At 48.5% G+C, this 19,008-nt stretch overlaps 2 protein-coding genes across 2 annotated transcripts in view; both read right to left on the reverse strand.

The window, feature by feature from the left end:
• Positions 1-1,093: 1,093 nt before the first annotated feature.
• On the reverse strand, positions 1,094-2,256 carry LOC128726192 (uncharacterized). Its single transcript, XM_053819985.1, has 2 exons — positions 1,823-2,256; positions 1,094-1,757 (listed from the first exon to the last, which is right to left on the reverse strand). The coding sequence occupies exons 1-2, from the start codon at positions 2,244-2,246 to the stop codon at positions 1,096-1,098; spliced, it is 1,086 nt and encodes a 361-aa protein (XP_053675960.1). The 5' UTR covers positions 2,247-2,256; the 3' UTR covers positions 1,094-1,095.
• A 1,067-nt stretch (positions 2,257-3,323) lies between these two features.
• The window catches only part of LOC128727851 (uncharacterized), a 59,821-nt gene continuing 44,136 nt past the window's right edge, over positions 3,324-19,008 (reverse strand). Inside the window, exon 4 of the mRNA XM_053821798.1 lies at positions 3,324-3,344. Within this exon, the coding sequence (XP_053677773.1) occupies positions 3,324-3,344 (21 nt within the window). The remainder of the gene's footprint in view (positions 3,345-19,008) is intronic.

Genomic DNA, 19,008 nt, shown 5'->3' on the forward strand with positions numbered 1-19,008 from the left:
ATGAAAAATTCTTTTGCCAATGTACGCCAGCGGGCGCGTTTAGCGATGAAAGCGAGTAACGAAGCGTACAGCAACAACGAGCAAAAAAAAAAGGATCAGGCGTTATGATTATGATTTCATGAATGATTAAAAGACTGCCATCCTTTTTGGGTGGGTAAGCGAGAACCTACTACCGGTACGCTCATCGCCCATACGGGACGTTGTTCGCTTTATCTTCCTTCCGTTCTGTGGTGGTTCCGTGTTTTCCTCGACCCACCGCGGGCGGACCCCCAATTCTCCCCAATTTCCCATTTTCCAGCACGCCTTTTTCATCATTTACGCCCAACGCGAAGGTCCCGCGAATTAGGCGAGGTTGCATGTTCGAAAGGCCTTTATGGGGGTAGCGCGGTTGTTGGGCTCCATTCCCGGTCTAACGGCTAATTTCCCGGCCTCGGCGCCGCCCGTAATAATGGAGTCTTTTATTAGGTTAAGAAGGATGCAAAGGGATCGTGTGCTCGATGTTTTTTTGTGTGTTCCTCGCGCGCGCTCTCTCTCTCGTGGCAATGGCGCACGTGGGACCGAGGCTTGCAGCGAAGGTACAACATACGGGGCTTGTACTCAACCGCAATCTAGCGGCGTGTAGGCTTGGGCCCTGAACGAGCGAACAAACGTACATATCTGCGAGGTGGTTTTTATACGACCGCGCACGTTTGATGATGACTGTAATGAAGATTACGGCGATCAGCATGGTTATGGTGTGCCGCTGCCAGGGTTGAGCCAGGAACCGGGCCGGAAAAACCCACACCGAAGCGCATTTGGCACATTCTGTGGCCGTTCCGAACACAACAGGTACGGTGCTGAGATAAATAAAATTCCACCTTTCACAAACGGCTTTCGCTGCCTTGTGTTTACGGGCGTTTTGAGGCGGCAAAAAAGCACCTCTCGGGGGTGCTTTTGAATGGAACGAACGCGCCTCTCAGGCACTTACACAACTCTTCATTAGCTGGAAACTTGTTCTGAAGGAGAATGAAATCAGGTACGCCGTAAAATTATGCAACACAGTCGGTCATACTACTGTTTAATGAAATTTACGCAACCACAAGAGGCGTCCGCGCTTTAGTCTAAGTCCTGCACCGATGTCATGCCGTTCTTTTTGGTGAGATACAGCAGCTTGAGCTTATCGAGAGATGTTTTCATCTCGAACATGATGACGTCTCCGTGCGGTTTGGCACTTTCCAGCGCAGTTTCCGCCAGCTCGGTCAGCTTCGGGGACACCGACAAAGAACGCCGGACATACGCCATCCAGTCAACGGACTCTTCGGCGGATTGGCCAGAGATAGCCAGGGTAAGGTATTTGGTTCGTGGCTTGTTTGAGCACCGATCGTTCAGCATCTTGATGACGCCTCGGAGTGTGGCCAACTCCTGTTCGGGTCCTGCATTGGTGACCATTTTCTGTGGGCGATATTCGCTGCTGTGCCGTACGTCGATCAGGTTGGCCGTCGTGCAGAGGTTCGTTTCGGGATCGATCTCACAATCGAACTGCTCGTCGGAGTAGTCCATATCGGAGAGTTCCAGATTGCTCGAGATGGTAGAGGTGGGTTGTGGAGTTGTAGTCGTTGTTGTCGTTCTTGCTATCCTTGCCTGTGTTGGACGTGGAGCGCGAGAAGGGATAGTAGTAGATGATCGGGACCATGGAGGGACCGAGAGAAACGGCTTCCGAGAAGTGGTCTCGATCTGCGTAGCATTTTCGCATGTGCAGTTTCTAGTGATCATGTGGGCTGGAAATGAAGAGCGATAATTCTTGAACAACCACAGGATCATCAGGTCACTAAACTGTACTCACTAAAAATGAACATCCTCATGCTGATTTTTTGAGTGTCACCATCCGTGTAACCGAAGTACGTCGTAACGTTAACGGAATCACCCGGTTTCAGGATTGCTTCCGGGTCTCGCACGATATACTTGCCGTAGATCACTTCCGTCGTGTTGAGAGAGACATCGGGTTTGTCTCCATCCGGGTTGTTGATGAACAACTCGACAGCAAAGTACTGTGCGGAGCTGTTTGGTCGGCGGATCGACAATTCTACTCCTTTCGGCTCGTAGATGGCGAAATTAAGGAACAGAAGCGGGTTTGGTTTGTGGTGTCGGTGGCGATGGTGATTATGGTGATCATGTCTGTGGCTATGTCGTCCTCGAAAATCTCCATGGCAGGACACTTGTTCAAATGCCACTAACAGAACCACTAACGCGCACAATGCTCGATACATGTTGTCGATGCGATCACTCTACTCAAACTGGTTTGCTTCACAGACGCCGTGTGCGGCATTATACGATCGACAAATGCTTATCGCTGGTTTTTTTTCTAGCGATAACCCCAGCAGATCACTTCGTTTGTATACAAAAATGACGGCATTCGGCGATATGTCGGGATGATTCATGGGAATTTTTGCTGGACAATACGGAAAGTACGCAATGCAAACAACAAGCATGTAGTTATGCACTAATGAATCAAAACAACAGCATATTGAGTATATGTTTATGATTTTCGCATTCCATATCTGATAGATTCTTCCATCACTCCTAGCAGATTTTATTCAGTTCGCACCGACAGTTGAGCAGGCTGCAGTTTCTACACGGTGATAAAATTTTGGTCCGATTTTTTTTGATAACTTTTACCACCCATTTCAGTGCATGTTACACACCGAATGGAGCGTAATCTTAAACTTTGAGCCGATTGCTCCAATGGAGCCCAACGAACCATTCAGCATGTGTTCTGATTCCCATAGGAAATTCATGCAGCCCGCACGGGATGCCCGAAACATAAACTTTGCGAAGGATAAAAAGCAATAACTGAAAACCAAAACCAACCGCTTCGGACTAGGCGGGGGGGTACTGGAAAGTTTATGAATTTGTTGAAAAATTAATACCCATGTGTATTTATTGATTTTTTATCCCGGGCTGCATCTCTAATCAAATTATGAACTTGTAAAAGCAAAATCAGCAAACCGTCCGCCTGCATTTGCTGCCAGCGAGCGCCCGGTGGTGTGCGAAAGAAAAACATGTACATATTTTATCAACGAACGAACGGTGTGATAGTGCACCGTTCGTTTGTGGGCGAAGAAATAGTTTCACTCGAGTTCCCTGAGCTTTCCGCTCACATATCCGTTCCCACCAGCCCCATCGATGGATGAACGATCGCGTAATGGAGAAAACTTGCTCGGCCAAACTTTCGCCCACCCGGCTGACTTATGATTTCAATTTCTTCCGGCATTCGGTAGCAAGCCGACACGCCCTGTTTTGCATGGTGAGATGCTCGACATTGTTGCCCGTCGTTAACATCGAAATCATTCCCACTCGTCGTTCAGCTGTAGGTAATGAATAGAGTATGAAAAGAGTAGTTAGGCATTGATTTTGTGCATTGCAAAGGGGTTGCTGTACGTAGGATGCTTTTCTTGGACGTTGGTAGCGTTAAAATGGAACTTTAATTCAGCTGCCAATCGGAGTTCCGGTAGAGGGAATGAATGTTCAACGTAGATCCAGGTATAGTCACTAATGCTCAGATGAGCCTATACGCATACAAACTGTCAGGATTACTCGAGATAGATAGTTTGGAGCTGGCGTAAAAATGTGGTTTAATTTTGAAACGTCAATGCGAGCGACGCCTACTTCGAGAAATGAACAATCACCAAAATGGGCACTCCGATTCAGGGAAGGTCCATACCGGGTTTCAGCAGCAACCCAACACCGACGAAACGAGCGGAATATGACAGATCAATTTCGTTTTGATTGCACGAGACACTGTGAAATAATTTCCATCCCCACGTACCCCATCGAGGCTGACGGGGTCGGGGTCGAAAATGGGTCGGCTAAGGACACGGGTTTGTGGAAAACATTTTCATTTCACCATCCGGCGAAACATGCCGCTCAAGGCACGATGTGTTGTGGGCGGTTCCTCAAGAAGTCAACATGCAAAGTATGTGATATGCGTATGTGTGTGTGTGTGTGTACGTGTGTGGAAACCGGTTGGAACGAGGGAGCTCCGAACGATCCGGGACCGAACAAAGAACATGGCAATGTTATTTTGCAATTCTCGGCAGTGTTTTTTCCTCGGCTGCTTCTGCTTGTCGGTTGCGTTTTGAAGAATTATGCCATAAAAGTTTCACATTTCTTCGAGCGGAGAAGGCAACGGTAACGGCAGAAGAGAGAGAGAGAGAGAGAGAGAGAAAATGAGGCAACAAGGAACGACGGTCGTGCAGCCGATCTAGCTGGGAAATGATCATGCAGTTTATTTGCAAACAAATTCGACGATGTGCCAGCACCGAGCGGAACGGGGGCGAACGATGCTCATTCCGTTGGTACATTAGAATATGAAAAACAACCCTGGGACGTGGTCGGTTTATGCTGGCTGTGGTTATTTAACATGAAACACAAGAAGAATTGTTCCATATTTCATCGGGATGATGATGCATTATTCGTGTGCAATTCCGAGAGTGTGTGTTTGTGAGGATGCTTTCGGAATGAAGAAGACGAGGAAAATTTCGTTGTGTACGGGCTCCGTCGGTATGCTGCAAATTTACGCCATCGAATCTTTCGTGTTGGAGCAGGGAAGTGCATAATATGTGCATAATTGTGCCTAGAAGGGTTGCAGTCGACAAATGGAAAAGATAACTCAACGAACGCGAGTCGATCGGTAGCGTTATGAACACACGTTTTCACACAAGCGTTCGTGATGTTTATCGCGCAGAATGGTATGAGTAACTTTGGGTATGAATTTCCAGCGAACAACGTAATGAATTGCAATGCCATAAGTGGTAGTTTATTTTATATTATTCACATAAAACCGAACGCAGTGATATGCGATAGATCAGCGAATAAAGCTTTACATGCTCTGGTCGATGACATGTCCTTTAGTTCATTAGATCCACGCTTTAGAACACCTTTATCATTCCCGCTATACTCTGCGCTATAATCGCTCCATTTAGTTTAAGTGTGATGTGCATAGTTTTGATAATGAACGGACCTTGCCAAACCCGTCGAGCTGGTGCCAAGCTTTCTGACTCCACCGGAAGGCGCATCGTTTCAGTTAAGGGTGAAATCTTGAACGTTTCACAGTTTTTACGATCGTCGTAATTGGCCCCCGTTCCGGTGGTTGCTGAGCGTGTATGGAAATACGCGGAACCCATGGAGACAGCCGTGCAATAAAGCACGAACCGAGTCCTAGCCCGAGTCATACCCCTTTTCGCCGCAACAAATCATTTGTCCATCCGGCCAATTACGACCAGGCCACGAACATCGAGCCAACGGGAAACTCCTTTCCCATTCTTCGCGAAGCCATCGTAATGACGGCCTCCCCTAGCTGTTCACCATTCAACGAAGGCAACAGGTCCCTTTTTTAGCCGTGCTGAAAGCGGTACCGAACGGAACGCAAGCGCTTGGCCACCACGGTGCCAGGTGGGTGTGGGTGAGTGATTGCTATTTGGCCGTGCTCGTTTAGATTCATGAAGCGAGCATTTCACATAAAATAAACATTCTAATAAATATACCGGCCACATACGGTCAGGCTGGGTCACGCATAAAACTCCCCGGGTTCACGATGGGATCCCAGGAAAGGGCAAGCGATGGTGCATTTTTCCATCGTTGCATCACAACGACTGGGAGGCAAAGTGTGCAGCTCATTTTTCCGACACGAGGAAAAAGGTCAATGTATTTGCCTTTCCCGGGAACGTAGGGTAGGTCATGGAGGTCCCGCTCGTTCCCGGTCGGGCCGAGAGACGAACTAGAATGCGTGCTTTCGTGTGCATTATTTTCTATTTTCGTCAATGTGGGGTGGATTTGTGTGGGGGCGTTTGGGGAATTTTTCATTGCACAGCGCAGTGCCGGTGCTACTATAGCACTCTTAGCATTATAGGGCTTTGACGGTGGAAGGAGGTTTGGTGCATCTCCCTGATGCGGGTGAAAACCCTTGCTTTGGCATTATGTATGCAACAGCACCCACGGGATCGGGAAGCCTGGCCGAGACGGGTTTTGTGTTGAGCTTATCCGAGTCATTTGTAATCCATCTATCCGTCGCCCTGGCCGTTGTATAAACACGTCTAGTAAATGCTTCAATCGATGGAAAGGAAAGCGTTCGCTTCTGGGGGTGGAAAACGAGCGTCATGCTATGGCCATCAGTTAGAGTACCTGCCGAGGCACTCCGAGGAGGTGAACTTGGTCCCCTCCTTGTTCCTCTCTTGTTCCGGTGCACAATGGTCGAAAGGTGTATTTGTTTCGTGGCTTGTGTATGGTGTAAAAATTGAATGTAAATGATAATTCTTACGTGTTGGATCAGCGTTTTTCGTCCTCGGTCGAACATGTCGCACATATACGGTTTCGATGTGAATGGAGCTCGAGTGCGAACCCATCGGCCCCGTGGATCCTGTTTGTGAACGTTTATCATTTTCCTGGTATTGGCCATCTCATGGGATGCAGCTTAAACTGTCTAGTTGAAATACGATAAAATTTCCGTCCAGCAGCGCACGTGGAGTGTTCCCGATGGAGACGCCCAGTGCCCCACTCTGGACAGCCGATGGAGGCGCCTGGTTACCCGTTCCAGGATCCATGTCACCCGAAGATTCCAATTTATTTTGATGACTCGATAGCACCGCTCGGTGTGTCGGTGACACGGAAGGAACCGAGAAAATGCGGCAAGTGCGTGCACGGCTCGCTTGCGTGCTGGTCTGGAAAGAAACGGTCGCTCAGGGGCCGAGCGCTCCCCTGGGGCGGGTGAGATAAGAAAGCCATTTTTCCGAAAGTCATGTGCGTGATTTATCAAAATTTCAATTCACGCCACTCGATCTTCCGCTTCATGCGTCATTAAGCGTGCGAGCGGGAGCCACGGCAACCGGAAAAGGAAGCGTGACCGTGGGGCAAGGCGAGAAAGGGGTTCCGTCTCTCGGAGACACATTGTTCACGGGTTGAAGTATCACATTGACACATTTCGTTTATCTGAGATGTGAATAGCCGGATGATCCTCGAGGTTTTCTCGGTACGCGCCCTCCAGCGGTGGCCAAGATAGGGGCTCCAAGCGGTAGATTCGTTTTTCTCACTCGCCCCAGGGTCAAGAGGGCTTACGGAAAACGGGAATTCTATTTCCATCCAAGCAACCGTGTGAAAGCCCTTGGTTCGTCATGGTGTGTTATTAAAAAGTGAGCCAAGGCGCCTTTGGCCGGCAAGATTTGTAACCATGACAATCGTGCAAAGATTAATCCGTTACAGCGAAATAAGAACCCCGGTGATTGATTGCGGCGTGGCTCTTGGACATGATTGATAAGCTGGTTTCGTGAGAATTCGTAAACGGCGTGTGAAATACAATCCGTTCAAATATTTGTCTAAAACTACGAAGCTTTTCTTTGGGTAGCTTTGTCAAAGTGGATGAAATCACTTTCCAAAAACGCGAATAAGCTCGGTAGATGGGCTTTAAAAATATGGAAACACATTTATCAAATACAGGACTAGTCGGCGTTTCTCGTACCATCCATGTGAAGCTTCTCTTTCACACCGTCGTGTCGATGCCACCCAAGAGTGTTTCCGTTGTGGAAAGGACTAATTTTTCATCAAGCCTACGGCACTTGGGTTGTTTACCAAGTAGCGCCTGCAACCGTCTCAACTATCGGGCATCGTACATCGGCCTACTCTCCTGGCAGGTCAAATCGAGTTACGCCACTTGTTGACGGTGGCATCGGTACACATTTCCGACAGATTGATTGGCTCCGTGCGGCAGGATTTATTGACTCCGTGGCTTGGAAGACAGGTTCGGTATTCCTTATCTACCTCGTGTTGGTGGGCCGAGCAATCGAGCATGAAACATACAGTTTTTGAAGAAAAAAGTGAAAAATGGCTCAGGCGCGGTACGCCTTCGCAAGACGACGACTCGCAGTCTTGTGTACGCGCCCTGTCAACAGCGCGTTTGTCATCAAGGTTGGTGAATGCGAGCGATAAGAGACTCTCTGTGGCAGAGAGACAATCTCAAGCCAAGGTAATGAAGGGCTCCGACGACCGGCTCAATCAATCACCATCGACGGGGTGTAATTCGATTTGAGGATCATTAAACAAACACATTAACTTTATCATTCCGCGTCGGTCGCTTGAGGTCGAGGTGTTGATCGGACAGAAACTACCTCTCAGGGAAGTAACACAACTTTTGCAGTGGTGACTCTGTCCCGCAACCGAAATAGATCCGAACACCGAGAGCTTCAAACGGTGGAGTCATCCTGGTGGGAATGACTACAGCAGTGAGACAGTGACACAGCAACAAACCGAAGCCTGAAGTACGGCTGACAGTCAACAGGAGGACTGGTTGGCTCAAGGTTCCGTTCACTGTACCGTGACCTATGGTCGCTTTTTGTGTGGTAAATTAATGAAATTATGATGGAAGGCTCGTGGCAGGATGTCCAGAAATCCATTTGATAGGCATTGTTGAAGCTTGTGGGATGCTATTTTTATCGAGGCTGACTTTCACACCAACCGAGGTTCCCCGAAGCCAAGCGAGGAGGAAAATGAAGTTTTTCTTTGCAATAATAGAGCTGACAAAGAAAGCAGGAGACAAATATTCAGCCGGAAATAACGTTGGAAATAACAAAAAGAAAAACATCCTCCCCAAACGCGCTGTAATGTGATTACGAAAGTTCGACCGACGTGACGCAGACTCGCGTCCAGCAGCTCGACGTGGCCACGGTGCGGGGGTTTATAGAAATTTATCTTATTTTCATTTCCATTTATTATCATCACATTTTTGTGCCACGAGTTTGGGGAACCGGCGCGGACCAGCTCTCGCGGTGAAGGGTGGCAATTCAATCAGATGGGGGTGACGAGGGAACTTGTTGAAATGTGAATGTTTATTAAAACATCGGTTTGGCCATTGTCTCTCTTTTGCTGGCCCGGGGGAAAGATGGAAATGGTGGAAAAATCACTCACTCGTAAGCCGGCACAGCGGAGCCGCTCGTGGCACACAGCGCAAGGATTATGTAAATGAAGCGGCGAATACTACGCCACTGGGTGTGTGCTTTGTGTGTGTGTGTGTGTATCTGTCATCGTGGTTTGATGACGTGCCATTTTTTCCATCAAAGTAGGCAAGGACGAGCTGTTGAGTACTATCGTCCCCATGGGTTCATATTAAAATTCACAGTAGATCGCTGCAAACACAAACAATAAACGGGAATGCAATCGCTGTGCATGAGAAAAATTATGCATGTGCGGCCATAATCGACCAATAAATGCGTTGTGGTGAAAAAAGCGTGCAAAAGCATGATAAATTATGTAAAAAGAACTACAAAGAATGGGGAAGAAAAATAGCTCGAAAATGAATGGAATAAAAGCATTGGATTGTTTGTTTGTTTTTGGTAGTTGCTTTTGAATTTTGGTGAATTGCACAAATGAAACGATTGCATGCCACAAATTGTGATGCGTGTGACGAAAATAATCGGAAGGCCAAACAGGTCGTTATTTGCCTTTGCACAGTGGTTTGAATTCAAATACTGTATGCCAAGAAGCAGCATATTACCGTTTAGTCGAGAGCAAAAATTAAATAAACCACGCAGCGTTTGCTGTCATTCATTTAGCAGAATTACCACTCACGCCTCAACCGGCGACGTGTTCCGGCGGGCAATTACACAACTGCAGCTAGTTAAGATGTCTGCAACTTTTCCTGCGCACGTGCTCGAAGCCAACCCAAGTGCCAAACGGCAAGTGGCAAGTGGATAGTCCTCGTGGATCGGATCGGGAAAATGCGAAGTGCCTTTTCGTTGCAACGGAATGTCCGACTTGGCAGGAGGTTTGCAGGCGTAACGGGCAGCTGGTGCTGTGGCACGCAACACACGCCGTGCTGGCCACTTTCCAGCACGACCGGCGTTGCTTCCCGCTGGGTAGGGTTAATAGTGACTGCTATTACGCACGAATTCCTATTTTTACCATCTGGCTTTCCTCGTCTTTGCGGCGTTCGCCCCTGCCGGACGGGGCGACGAAAGCGACGTGGCAGCTTTTCTATAATGAAAATGTTTTCACTTCGCTACACATGTTGCATCGTTTTAATTAAAACTACATGAAAATATAATGAAAATATTATCACATCCGAACACATGTTACGGTGTGCCGGGGCTGCACGGGAAAACAGCCGACACTTCAACGGACAGGGCATGCCGGAGGGCCAATTCCACCACTTGGTGTGGCTGTAATGGAGCCCAACCACACGCGTCGTCGGAATGAATGAGCTTTTCTAAATCGGTGCCGACGCAACACGGGACGGTAGGTGGCCATTACCAGGACAAATATCTTGTATCCTGGTGCAAGGAACAATGGTTGCTTCGATTACACCTTCGAGCTAACGGCAAGAAGGTGATTGTGTGAGTGTGAGAGTGTCACTGCTCGATTGTTGGACACGGAACGCCGAGAAAAGCGTCGGCAAAATGGCCATAAAATATCGAACACAATTTTCCGCACTTCGTCGTCCTTTTGGCCGTAAGGCGGTCCGGTTGATGAAGGTGCAGACATTCCAGGAAAAAGGAAGACCATCGAGCGAAGGATGAATGATGACGTATATAAATATGAGGAATTCTGTGGCAGGCTACAAAATACCTCGATCGTGTCCGGCCTTGGGCGCATCGTTGAGGTCTTACTTTGACATGGATTTGAGCTTCTGTACCATTGTGGTTGGAAGGTTTCTTCACTATTGGTACAACATTTTGCTGTAGGGATAAAGAGCACTCGCAACACTGTGATTAGTTAAGCATCAATTATTTGTAGCACTCTCATCTCATTGCGATAGAGACCACCCGAAAACTGCTTTTTGTACCAAGCATCCTTGCAACAGCGTTGCTGTGGGTCTATCTCTTTCTTTCTCTCTCTTTCTCTCTCTCTCATCTATCGCATTCATGTGCATCCTGGCGATCTCACCCAGCGGGATCGTGTAGAAACAAGTCTCGCAAATTACATTAACTTTTGCACGGCACTCAAACTTTTTCCTTTCCACAGTCCGTTTGGGTCTGGTTTCTTGTGCAAAAGAACCCTTTTTCTTTTTGCGCTCGGCACTCGAATGGTTTCAGTGGTGAAAAAACGAAAATTTAATTGAGAAACGTGAAGACAAGTATGCACAAAAAAAGTTGAAGAAAAAGAGGACAACAACTCTGGCAAGCTACCTGGGGGAGTCGGACGATCGTGCGTTTTTTTTCGACGCTCGTGGCGTCACATCCCGTAAGTAAGTGTGTGTGTGTGTAGATCATTTTTTCCGCTTTCTTCGAAGGCGCAACTACAGCGCGAGGGTTCGGGAAAGTTGTGCTTACGAGTGGACAAAAAATGGAGCGGGAGTTCGGAAGGAATCTTACGTCCGGGGATACGGCTCACTGCCCGGACCGGAAAGAAAGGCACAGCAAAACGGTGCGAGTTGGTTTCCGTTGGTTTTTCCGGAACGTGATGAAAGTCTCAATTGCGCGGAGCCCACACCGGCGTCTCAGCATTGTTGGGCAGGGGTTTTTTTTTCTCTCTCTCTCTCGCTTGCGTTTGAAAGAAAACCCGCGCACCGTGCGCCGGAAAGTTAGTTTTACAAGTGGATAATTATGTAAATAGTTCTAATTAGAGACACTTTCCAACCGGTTGGTGGCCGTGGCTGTTGAAATGAACGCTTACGAAAACTCGTCAAAGCGCGCCCAGTTCGGGAAGGCGTTCTTCAGCATGAATGGTTTTTTTCGCCGGTGCATTTATCTGAAAGTTTTCCCACCACCGGCCGTTCAGCCAGCAGGATCCTGGGTTGCAGCGAGGAATACATGACAATTATGCTTCCGCTGGGGCTAATCGAGGTTCGTTGGGCGAAAAACGTTGGGAGCAACATGCACCCCGTTGATAATTCGATCAACTGAAATCGTTGCACCGGTGGAACCGATGCGCAAATGCAGCTCAATTTCCCGTGGAAAGCGAGATGGTGGGATGGTGCGATTGAACGCTCCAGCGACCCGTCGGGAGTAAACAAATCAATTTGAAAAATTTAATTTACCGCCAAAGTGATTGGGTTTTTATTGAGTTTCGAGCAAAACTATTCCAATGGTTCCCAATTGGAAGGCCTCATTTTTGGACGTGCATCGATTGGTCACTGAGTTGGCCTGGGCTGGCAGGTGGCATTCTTTGGAAAAACTCTCCCTCCCCCACGCATACCAGCCGATCCGGTCCATGAGCCGACTCGTGTATCCAAAAAGGGGACCACATTGCGATGCGTGTGTGTCTGGGCGGCCATTAAAACTCAATTATCTGCATCCGGTCATCGGTCCGGTGGTGGGTATGCATTTCCGGATATGGCACACGGAAAGCTACACACGAGCAGGACAAAAAAAAACACCTTGATGCAGGAAGATGATCCTCGAGCGGAGTCGGTTTCGGAATGGAAACGCTCACCAAAGGCTTCTAAAGATGCACCGCCACAGGGAACGGATGCAGGGGTTGCATTTTGCGCACAAAATATGTCGATGGATGGAAAAATGGGGTAAGAGAAAATTAATTAATTTTATGCCGGGACCGGGACCACCGGGAAAGCGGTCGTTCGGTTGCCCGCCCGAAAGTGTCCCGTTTCGACTGGCCCGGTTCAGGACTAGGGCCGGATCTAACGGTTCACAGCCGGGCCGATCGCTCGGATAATAGATTGTAGAACTGCTCGAGCATGTGAGCTGACGCTTCAGGGCTTAATGCCACAGGCCTCGAACGAGGAGACCGATGGAGGCGTAGGCGTGCGTGAGAGTGGTATGAATACTAATTGGAAACTGATTATCATAAGTGATCCGAACGTGTGTCGAATGAATGCGCTTAGTGCTCGGCTTGCCGTTGGTTATTTTTCCAATACCTCATCCTCTTCTTCTTCTTCTTCTCTCTCTCTCTCTCTCTCTCTCGCTCTTTCACACAAACGCGCACACACAAACGAACACCCACACATACTCACATGGCACGCATGTACGTGTACACCACGCATGTACACCGACAGATTCGGCTGTGATACGCCCGTTTTTGTGATAAAACATGATCCTAATGAAGATTTCCCTTTGATGTCACCCGCTCGGGAAGCTCGTTTGTAGCAAACGGTATTGATTTTTGAGCACGTTATCAAAATCACTGGAAACTCTCGCACACATACACGCGCGCACACGTGCCATCCACCAGCAGCTAGCTAGCCCCCAATGGAGGCGCATGGTGATTGACGGTGTTATTTGATATTAAAGCTACCGCCGCCATCGTCACCGTCACTGTTTGCTGGCAAGGCGCAGGGCATGTGCTGTACATCTTTTCCTTTGATGGAATGTTTTGTGTTGGGAAAATTGTTTTGATTTGGTCGCGATCGCTCGCGGGCCTCCGTGGCCTGGTGTCGGTGGTACGAGGGCTACGTTGACGTGCTTTTGATTGCGACGAGGGCTTCGCTTCGATGAATTAGTTATGGACGGCTTTTGGGCCGAGGCCTGTGCCTGGAATCAAAGATTATCCGTCTCGGCGGCACGGGGAGCGCCATCGGAACTCCGCTTTGAAGATTTGGCCGGGTGCCAAGGCGAACCAGCCGATGCCGAGAAGTGACATGTTTAATATGGTTGCCAAATGAGAAGACTGTTGCTTGTTAGCGCCGTGGAAGCCTGGCGCGTGGGTTTTGGTAAAATAAAGGATTATTATTAAACCTTTGCTAATGACGGCATTGTGGGAAGCAACAGAAACACGCTACACGATCGTCACTTGGAGCTAGGATGGAGCGCATTTAGCGTGGTTCCAATTTAGGGCTGTGGCTATCCTGCATAATTAATACCGCGCGTTCCTGTGAAAGATTTCGGTTTTGATTCCCTCTAAAAGGAGGAGAATAATGCCTAACAAACTGTTAATTTTTGCAACATGCCCATTAAACCTCCAAATATGTTAATGGTGTCTTAAATCGATCGTGGCAAATGGAACACTTGATCAAATTGGCAACGGATTAGCATGCTGCGGTAGTGATAACGTACAAACAAAATGAATGGCGTGTAATTGGTATTATCGGGACGATTTGTAACCGTGTGAGTGTCGTATTGCGATCGATGCGCTCTCGTTTTATCTGAAAAACCCGCGATAAAACGATCGAGCACACAGGATGCCGTTGGTTATGTTATTTGAATCGATTCTTCCGTTCGCAAAATGGCCCCTTCGAAGAAGCAAATTGCCTGATGAAGAAGACGCACCCGACATTCGTCAATCAGAAACATCGCCTGCCAAGATGCAAGCTGGCAGGGGAGTCGCTTCCATGGGAGCGGATACACGAGGCAGGATTTGTCCACGGAAAACCGCAATATTCTTTCATTAACTCTGTTCCTATTGCCTGCCCGTTTCCATCCATTCGTTGGGACGCTTGTCTCTCTTACTGTCCCGCCAGGATGAGTCCCGGCGAGGATGAGCAGGGACACGAGCGAGAGGTGCTGGATAAATTGAAAATGCCACCAGTGGTTTGTAGAAAATTAGAAAAAATCCCCGCTCTACTCACTCCAGCACGCCCACCAGCCTACGCACCGAGTATCCCAAGGATATTCGAGACCATAATACCTTAGTCCCTTCACTACCGGGGATTCCTTGCCGATGCGAACCAATGCCTCGGGGAATTGGTTGTGGGTGGATGGGTGTGTATGTGTGTGTACTACGCTGTGAGTGGGCATGGGACGGCGGGATTAGCACAGGGGACCAAGGGCTTGAATTCAGTGGATTTAATTTTCCTTACTTTTTCCATTCCACTCGATTCGCTCGTGCCGCTCGCTGCGTCTCGCTCTTTCGTGTCCCGTTACGGCGTTTGCGGGCTTCCTTGCACTTAGTCCTGTTTCCGGACCGCAGCGACAAAAGCGCGCCGCTGTGGAAAATAAATGAAAAGCGGAAAAGATTTATTAACATTTGTAAGATTATGCATAAGCTCTCGCGGGAATCGTCGTCGTTGGCGTCGTCCACCGCGTTTGCACGGTTCGCCCCATCGTCGGTCGGGCGGGTTCGTATGAGTGCGGATAGATTTTTCCCGTGGTTTCGCTGGCCGAGAAAATGGCACCCGGGGTGTTCCCCGTGCTTTCCTCGCACTCTCCACGCTACATCACGGGAAGTTGACAATTGGCTGCCGGCTGTTAGATGGTTGGATTAAGACGGACGACGATAACGGTGGCGATGGTGTAAGGATGTTGTTCTTGTGCTGTCTTTTTTTTTCTCTTGCTACTTCATCCCCACCCACTGGCCATACCCAATTCCTCATTTACGTGCGGAATATCGCCGTCGGTCGCACCGTGGAACCCTCCAGCCGAGCGGCACCAAATTACCTGCAGGGATTGGCCACGGACGCTGTTTCGCAAGCGCCTGTAACGCCCGGGTCGGTGCGATGGTGCGTGAAATTTTAATAGAAAAAGTAAATCCACTTATTATTCCGGCAGCGGAAGCTGACGATGGGAAAGAGGAGCCTGTGACAGAGCCTGTGGGTGGAAGTCCGCCGGAGCCGGTACATGTTGCGCTCGATGGAGCATTCCCAGTGAGCGGGACAGATAATTTATCGATGCGTCGCATCGTTGCGATAAGCTTAATGGATTGTACTACAATCCCGATGACCAATTATTCTGATCAATTGAGCGTGCCTTATGGGAGATGGCTGGTCGTTCCATTTCGCTCTAAGGGTGACCATTTTGTAAACCGATTACGTTTCCGTCGCGTTGCGTGTGTGTTTGACGTCGTGCTGGCATGTTCAGTCACGCGGGAAAACTGAACGCGGGGAAACGCTCGTGTTAACGCTCAATCCGATAGATCAAACGTCACTCTCGAGGGCATATGCAAGGTTTATCCGTTACGTTCATGCCGTGTGGCCGTTTGGTTGCTTTTTCGCACTCATGTGGTCATGAAAATGTTTCCCTTAGACACGCCAACGTAAGGAAATCAATCAATCGAGGTGTACTATTCGGTTCGGTAATAAAATGCCCTACCTCTGCCGAAAAAAAAAGGTTGAATCAAATTCGTATTCTCATCACATTATCATCGTAATCGTGAGCGATCGTGATACGCCGTAATGAAGCAGCGATGGAAAACAATCGCACACTTGCAGGGAAAGAGGAAAACTTCCTGACGAAGACTGGAGTGTAATAGAAAAAAAATATATATGCGTTTCATAGCGATAACCCATAACCGATGAATGACCTCACTCTAGCCATCGATTGAGATTGAACTGAAACGCAAAGCTCAAAGAGCCGATGGTTCTCGTCAGCCGCTGCTACGCATTTACGAGCCAATTTTGATCCCTCGTAGCTGAGTATGTATTGAACCGAAATGAAAGCGCAGCGAACGCAACAATTTTTCCCCGACTTCACCATGTTTTGGTCAAGATTCCTCGCGCAGCGAAGGGAAACCCGGCATACCACGGTGTGGTGGGAGAACAGATAAAATAAACCACACGCCACGCGCCACCATGGAAACTAGGATTGTGGTTTTGGAATTTCCCGATTTGGGGAGGAAGAAAAAATCAACCAATGCCGGGCACAAACCCGACGCTTGTGTGAGTGAACGCGCCTAGCGACGGGCTGTTGCTGTTTTGTTTCGTGACTATGCATAATCCATATGCTTATTATTATCATCATAATCATCAAAATTCACTTCGTATGGGAGTTTTTTTTTCATCTCTCTCGCTTTCTTTCTCTCTCCAACGGCTGGTGGAACCGGCTTTTGGAATGCCATTGTCTAGCGGCGGGTTGTGGCCATCCAGGAGTTTGTGCTTGTGATATTGTGATCTGCATAATTGTAGCGCATTTTCGGATGTCGGCTAAACGGTTGGGTTTTCTCTCGCCACCCTCCGTTTCATGGCGTTTCCACGTGCCACAGCTTTAACGCAACTCGTCTGGTTTGGGCGCGCGAATGCATAAACGCCAACATGCCCCAATCGCGCAGGTAACCTTTGTCACATTCCACGGGGTCGTTGTTCAAAATTCGATTCTACCCCGCCGTCAATTCCACCGTAGACCGTGCAATGGATCGTCCCGGTTGACTCGGTCGTTTGTATATTTTCCGTGCGTGGGTTTTATGTGTTTTCCCTTCAATCCACCGCTCACGAGCCAGCGTCGAAATATTGCAAACCCGTCGGAGGCCAGTTTTGGCACGGACGTAGCAGCAGCCGTGGCATTTTCGGTTAATGGCACCGATCTGCATAATTTTTCCGCCGTTGCATTGATATGATAATGTTATTTTGTTTTGATTGAAAAATAAATGAATCTCTTACTGGGGAGGATGGAGGGACACAGGATCCATTGTTGCTGCGGGCAAACGCGAAAAGGATTACGCTAGAGTGGGTCTGGGAATGTTTTTGTTCGTGGTGATGTTTGTGTTGCGAAACAACGGCTCACCGGGGACGCTTTTGATTGGGAACCGAGAGCTGTGCCTAAAGCTATTCTTTGATGTTTCGATGGCGATGGTGGGTCGGTTGGTTTGTCGGTTGTGCCGGTGTGTGATTGTGGTTGTGTGCGAAAACGGTCGAAATTAGATAATTATTTTGGAATTTGATATGCCTGGCAGAGTAATTAATTTTTTCAACTGCAAACGGAGCGAGTTGGGGTGCTTTTGATTACATTGTTAAATCGCAAACAAGGAGCTAACAATTGATTGAAATCAAATGTAATCAACCCCGCCCCATTGGTGGACGGTCAAGGACTGTGATTTGTGTCATACCGAGCAGCCTGAATGTATGTGCCTGAGTTGGAATGAACTAGCAAACAAGAGCAGGAAAAACGCCCCTCTAATAAGGGCTGTGCTAATGACGTGTTTAAATATGGATAGTGTAGCAGTTGATTAAAAATTGTCATGTACCGTCGCGGAAACGCAGCTCGCTGGCTTAAATGGTCGTTTTCCGCAGGAAGCAGGACGATGGCTCGTCGTGGATGTCGTAAATGGGGCGTTCGTGAGCGAAATAAATTTCACCCCACACGAGCGATGTCGAACACCCGTGGCAATTTGCGCCGTCAAAAGCGCTGCATCCTAATACGGCCCGAAATTGGTACACGCCGGCTGGAAGGATGTTAAGCGGGAAATTTTCATAAATCACATTTCCTCTTAACGATGTTTGTGCTCCAGCGCCTAGTAAGCCGTCGCCACCCTTCGCTTACCGTTTTTATTATTGCCCTCGCGAGCCCTTGGCGCCCTCCGTCAGGTGGGTTCAAATTCCGTCAATTTGCAGTCGATTGCAAATTTTGCTGCTCCCACGCCGGTTTTCACGCTTCGAGCCTCGAGGGGAAGAAGGCAAGTAAGAGTGAGAAAGAGAGAGAGAGAGAGAAAAAAGAAGAACGAAACATGACAGTTCAAGGTGAAAGTGGCAGGAGAAACCGTTTAGCTTCCCACGGACACGGGTGACTGATAAGGACGAGGTGGTGAGATGGAAGCCCTTGGGGTGGTAAAGGAGCTGGGATGGAAACATCCTGGCCAAAAACCTCGGCCCAGCGAAAGGGGACCGTTACGTGTGAATGAGCGCTCGAAAAATTATCTCAAAGAGAGAAAGATGAAGATGAAGAAAAAAAAACAGCAAGAACCCCCTAAACACGAAAGTGTGTAAAAATCTCGGAAGTCTAAAGGAAAATTCGAAAATCTTTATGATAATATACGTCATAAAAATAATGAAACCGCTCGTGCTTCCAGCCGTGTTTCCCTGCGGTCCCATCCGTCCATTTTCACGCTACCCCACGCCGTCTGGAGTACGGTGGGAAGTGAAACATTACAATAACGTCGAACATAACTCCCATCAGTGTCGGTTTTTCCAACCGGCATCAGCATGCCCGAGGATGCGATGGGAGAAGTAACGTTTTCTCACTTTCACCACACCGCTGAACTTCGATTTCTTAGCGCTATTCATTAAACTGGCGTAATTTTCCTTGCCCGGCATTAGTTCCGCCAGGCATTGTACACCATCGAGCTGGCGAACGACGCAAACCGTAATGGACCGGGAAGAACCACCTCCGGCGACCTCTAGGTCGGCGCTGTATGGCCACGGGATGGTCAAGTGCCGAGGAGCACAAG

The sequence above is a fragment of the Anopheles nili genome, chromosome 3 (genome assembly GCF_943737925.1).
Source record: "Anopheles nili chromosome 3, idAnoNiliSN_F5_01, whole genome shotgun sequence".
Classification (NCBI taxonomy): Eukaryota; Metazoa; Arthropoda; class Insecta; order Diptera; family Culicidae; genus Anopheles; species Anopheles nili.

Coding starts and splice junctions, on each gene's coding strand:
- LOC128726192 (XM_053819985.1), bottom strand. CDS start 2,246: ATGTATCGAGCATTGTGCGCGTTAGTGGTTCTGTTAGTGGCATTTGAA. Junction 1,758..1,822: donor CATGAGGATGTTCATTTTTA/GTGAGTACAGTT, acceptor CTTCATTTCCAG/CCCACATGATCACTAGAAAC.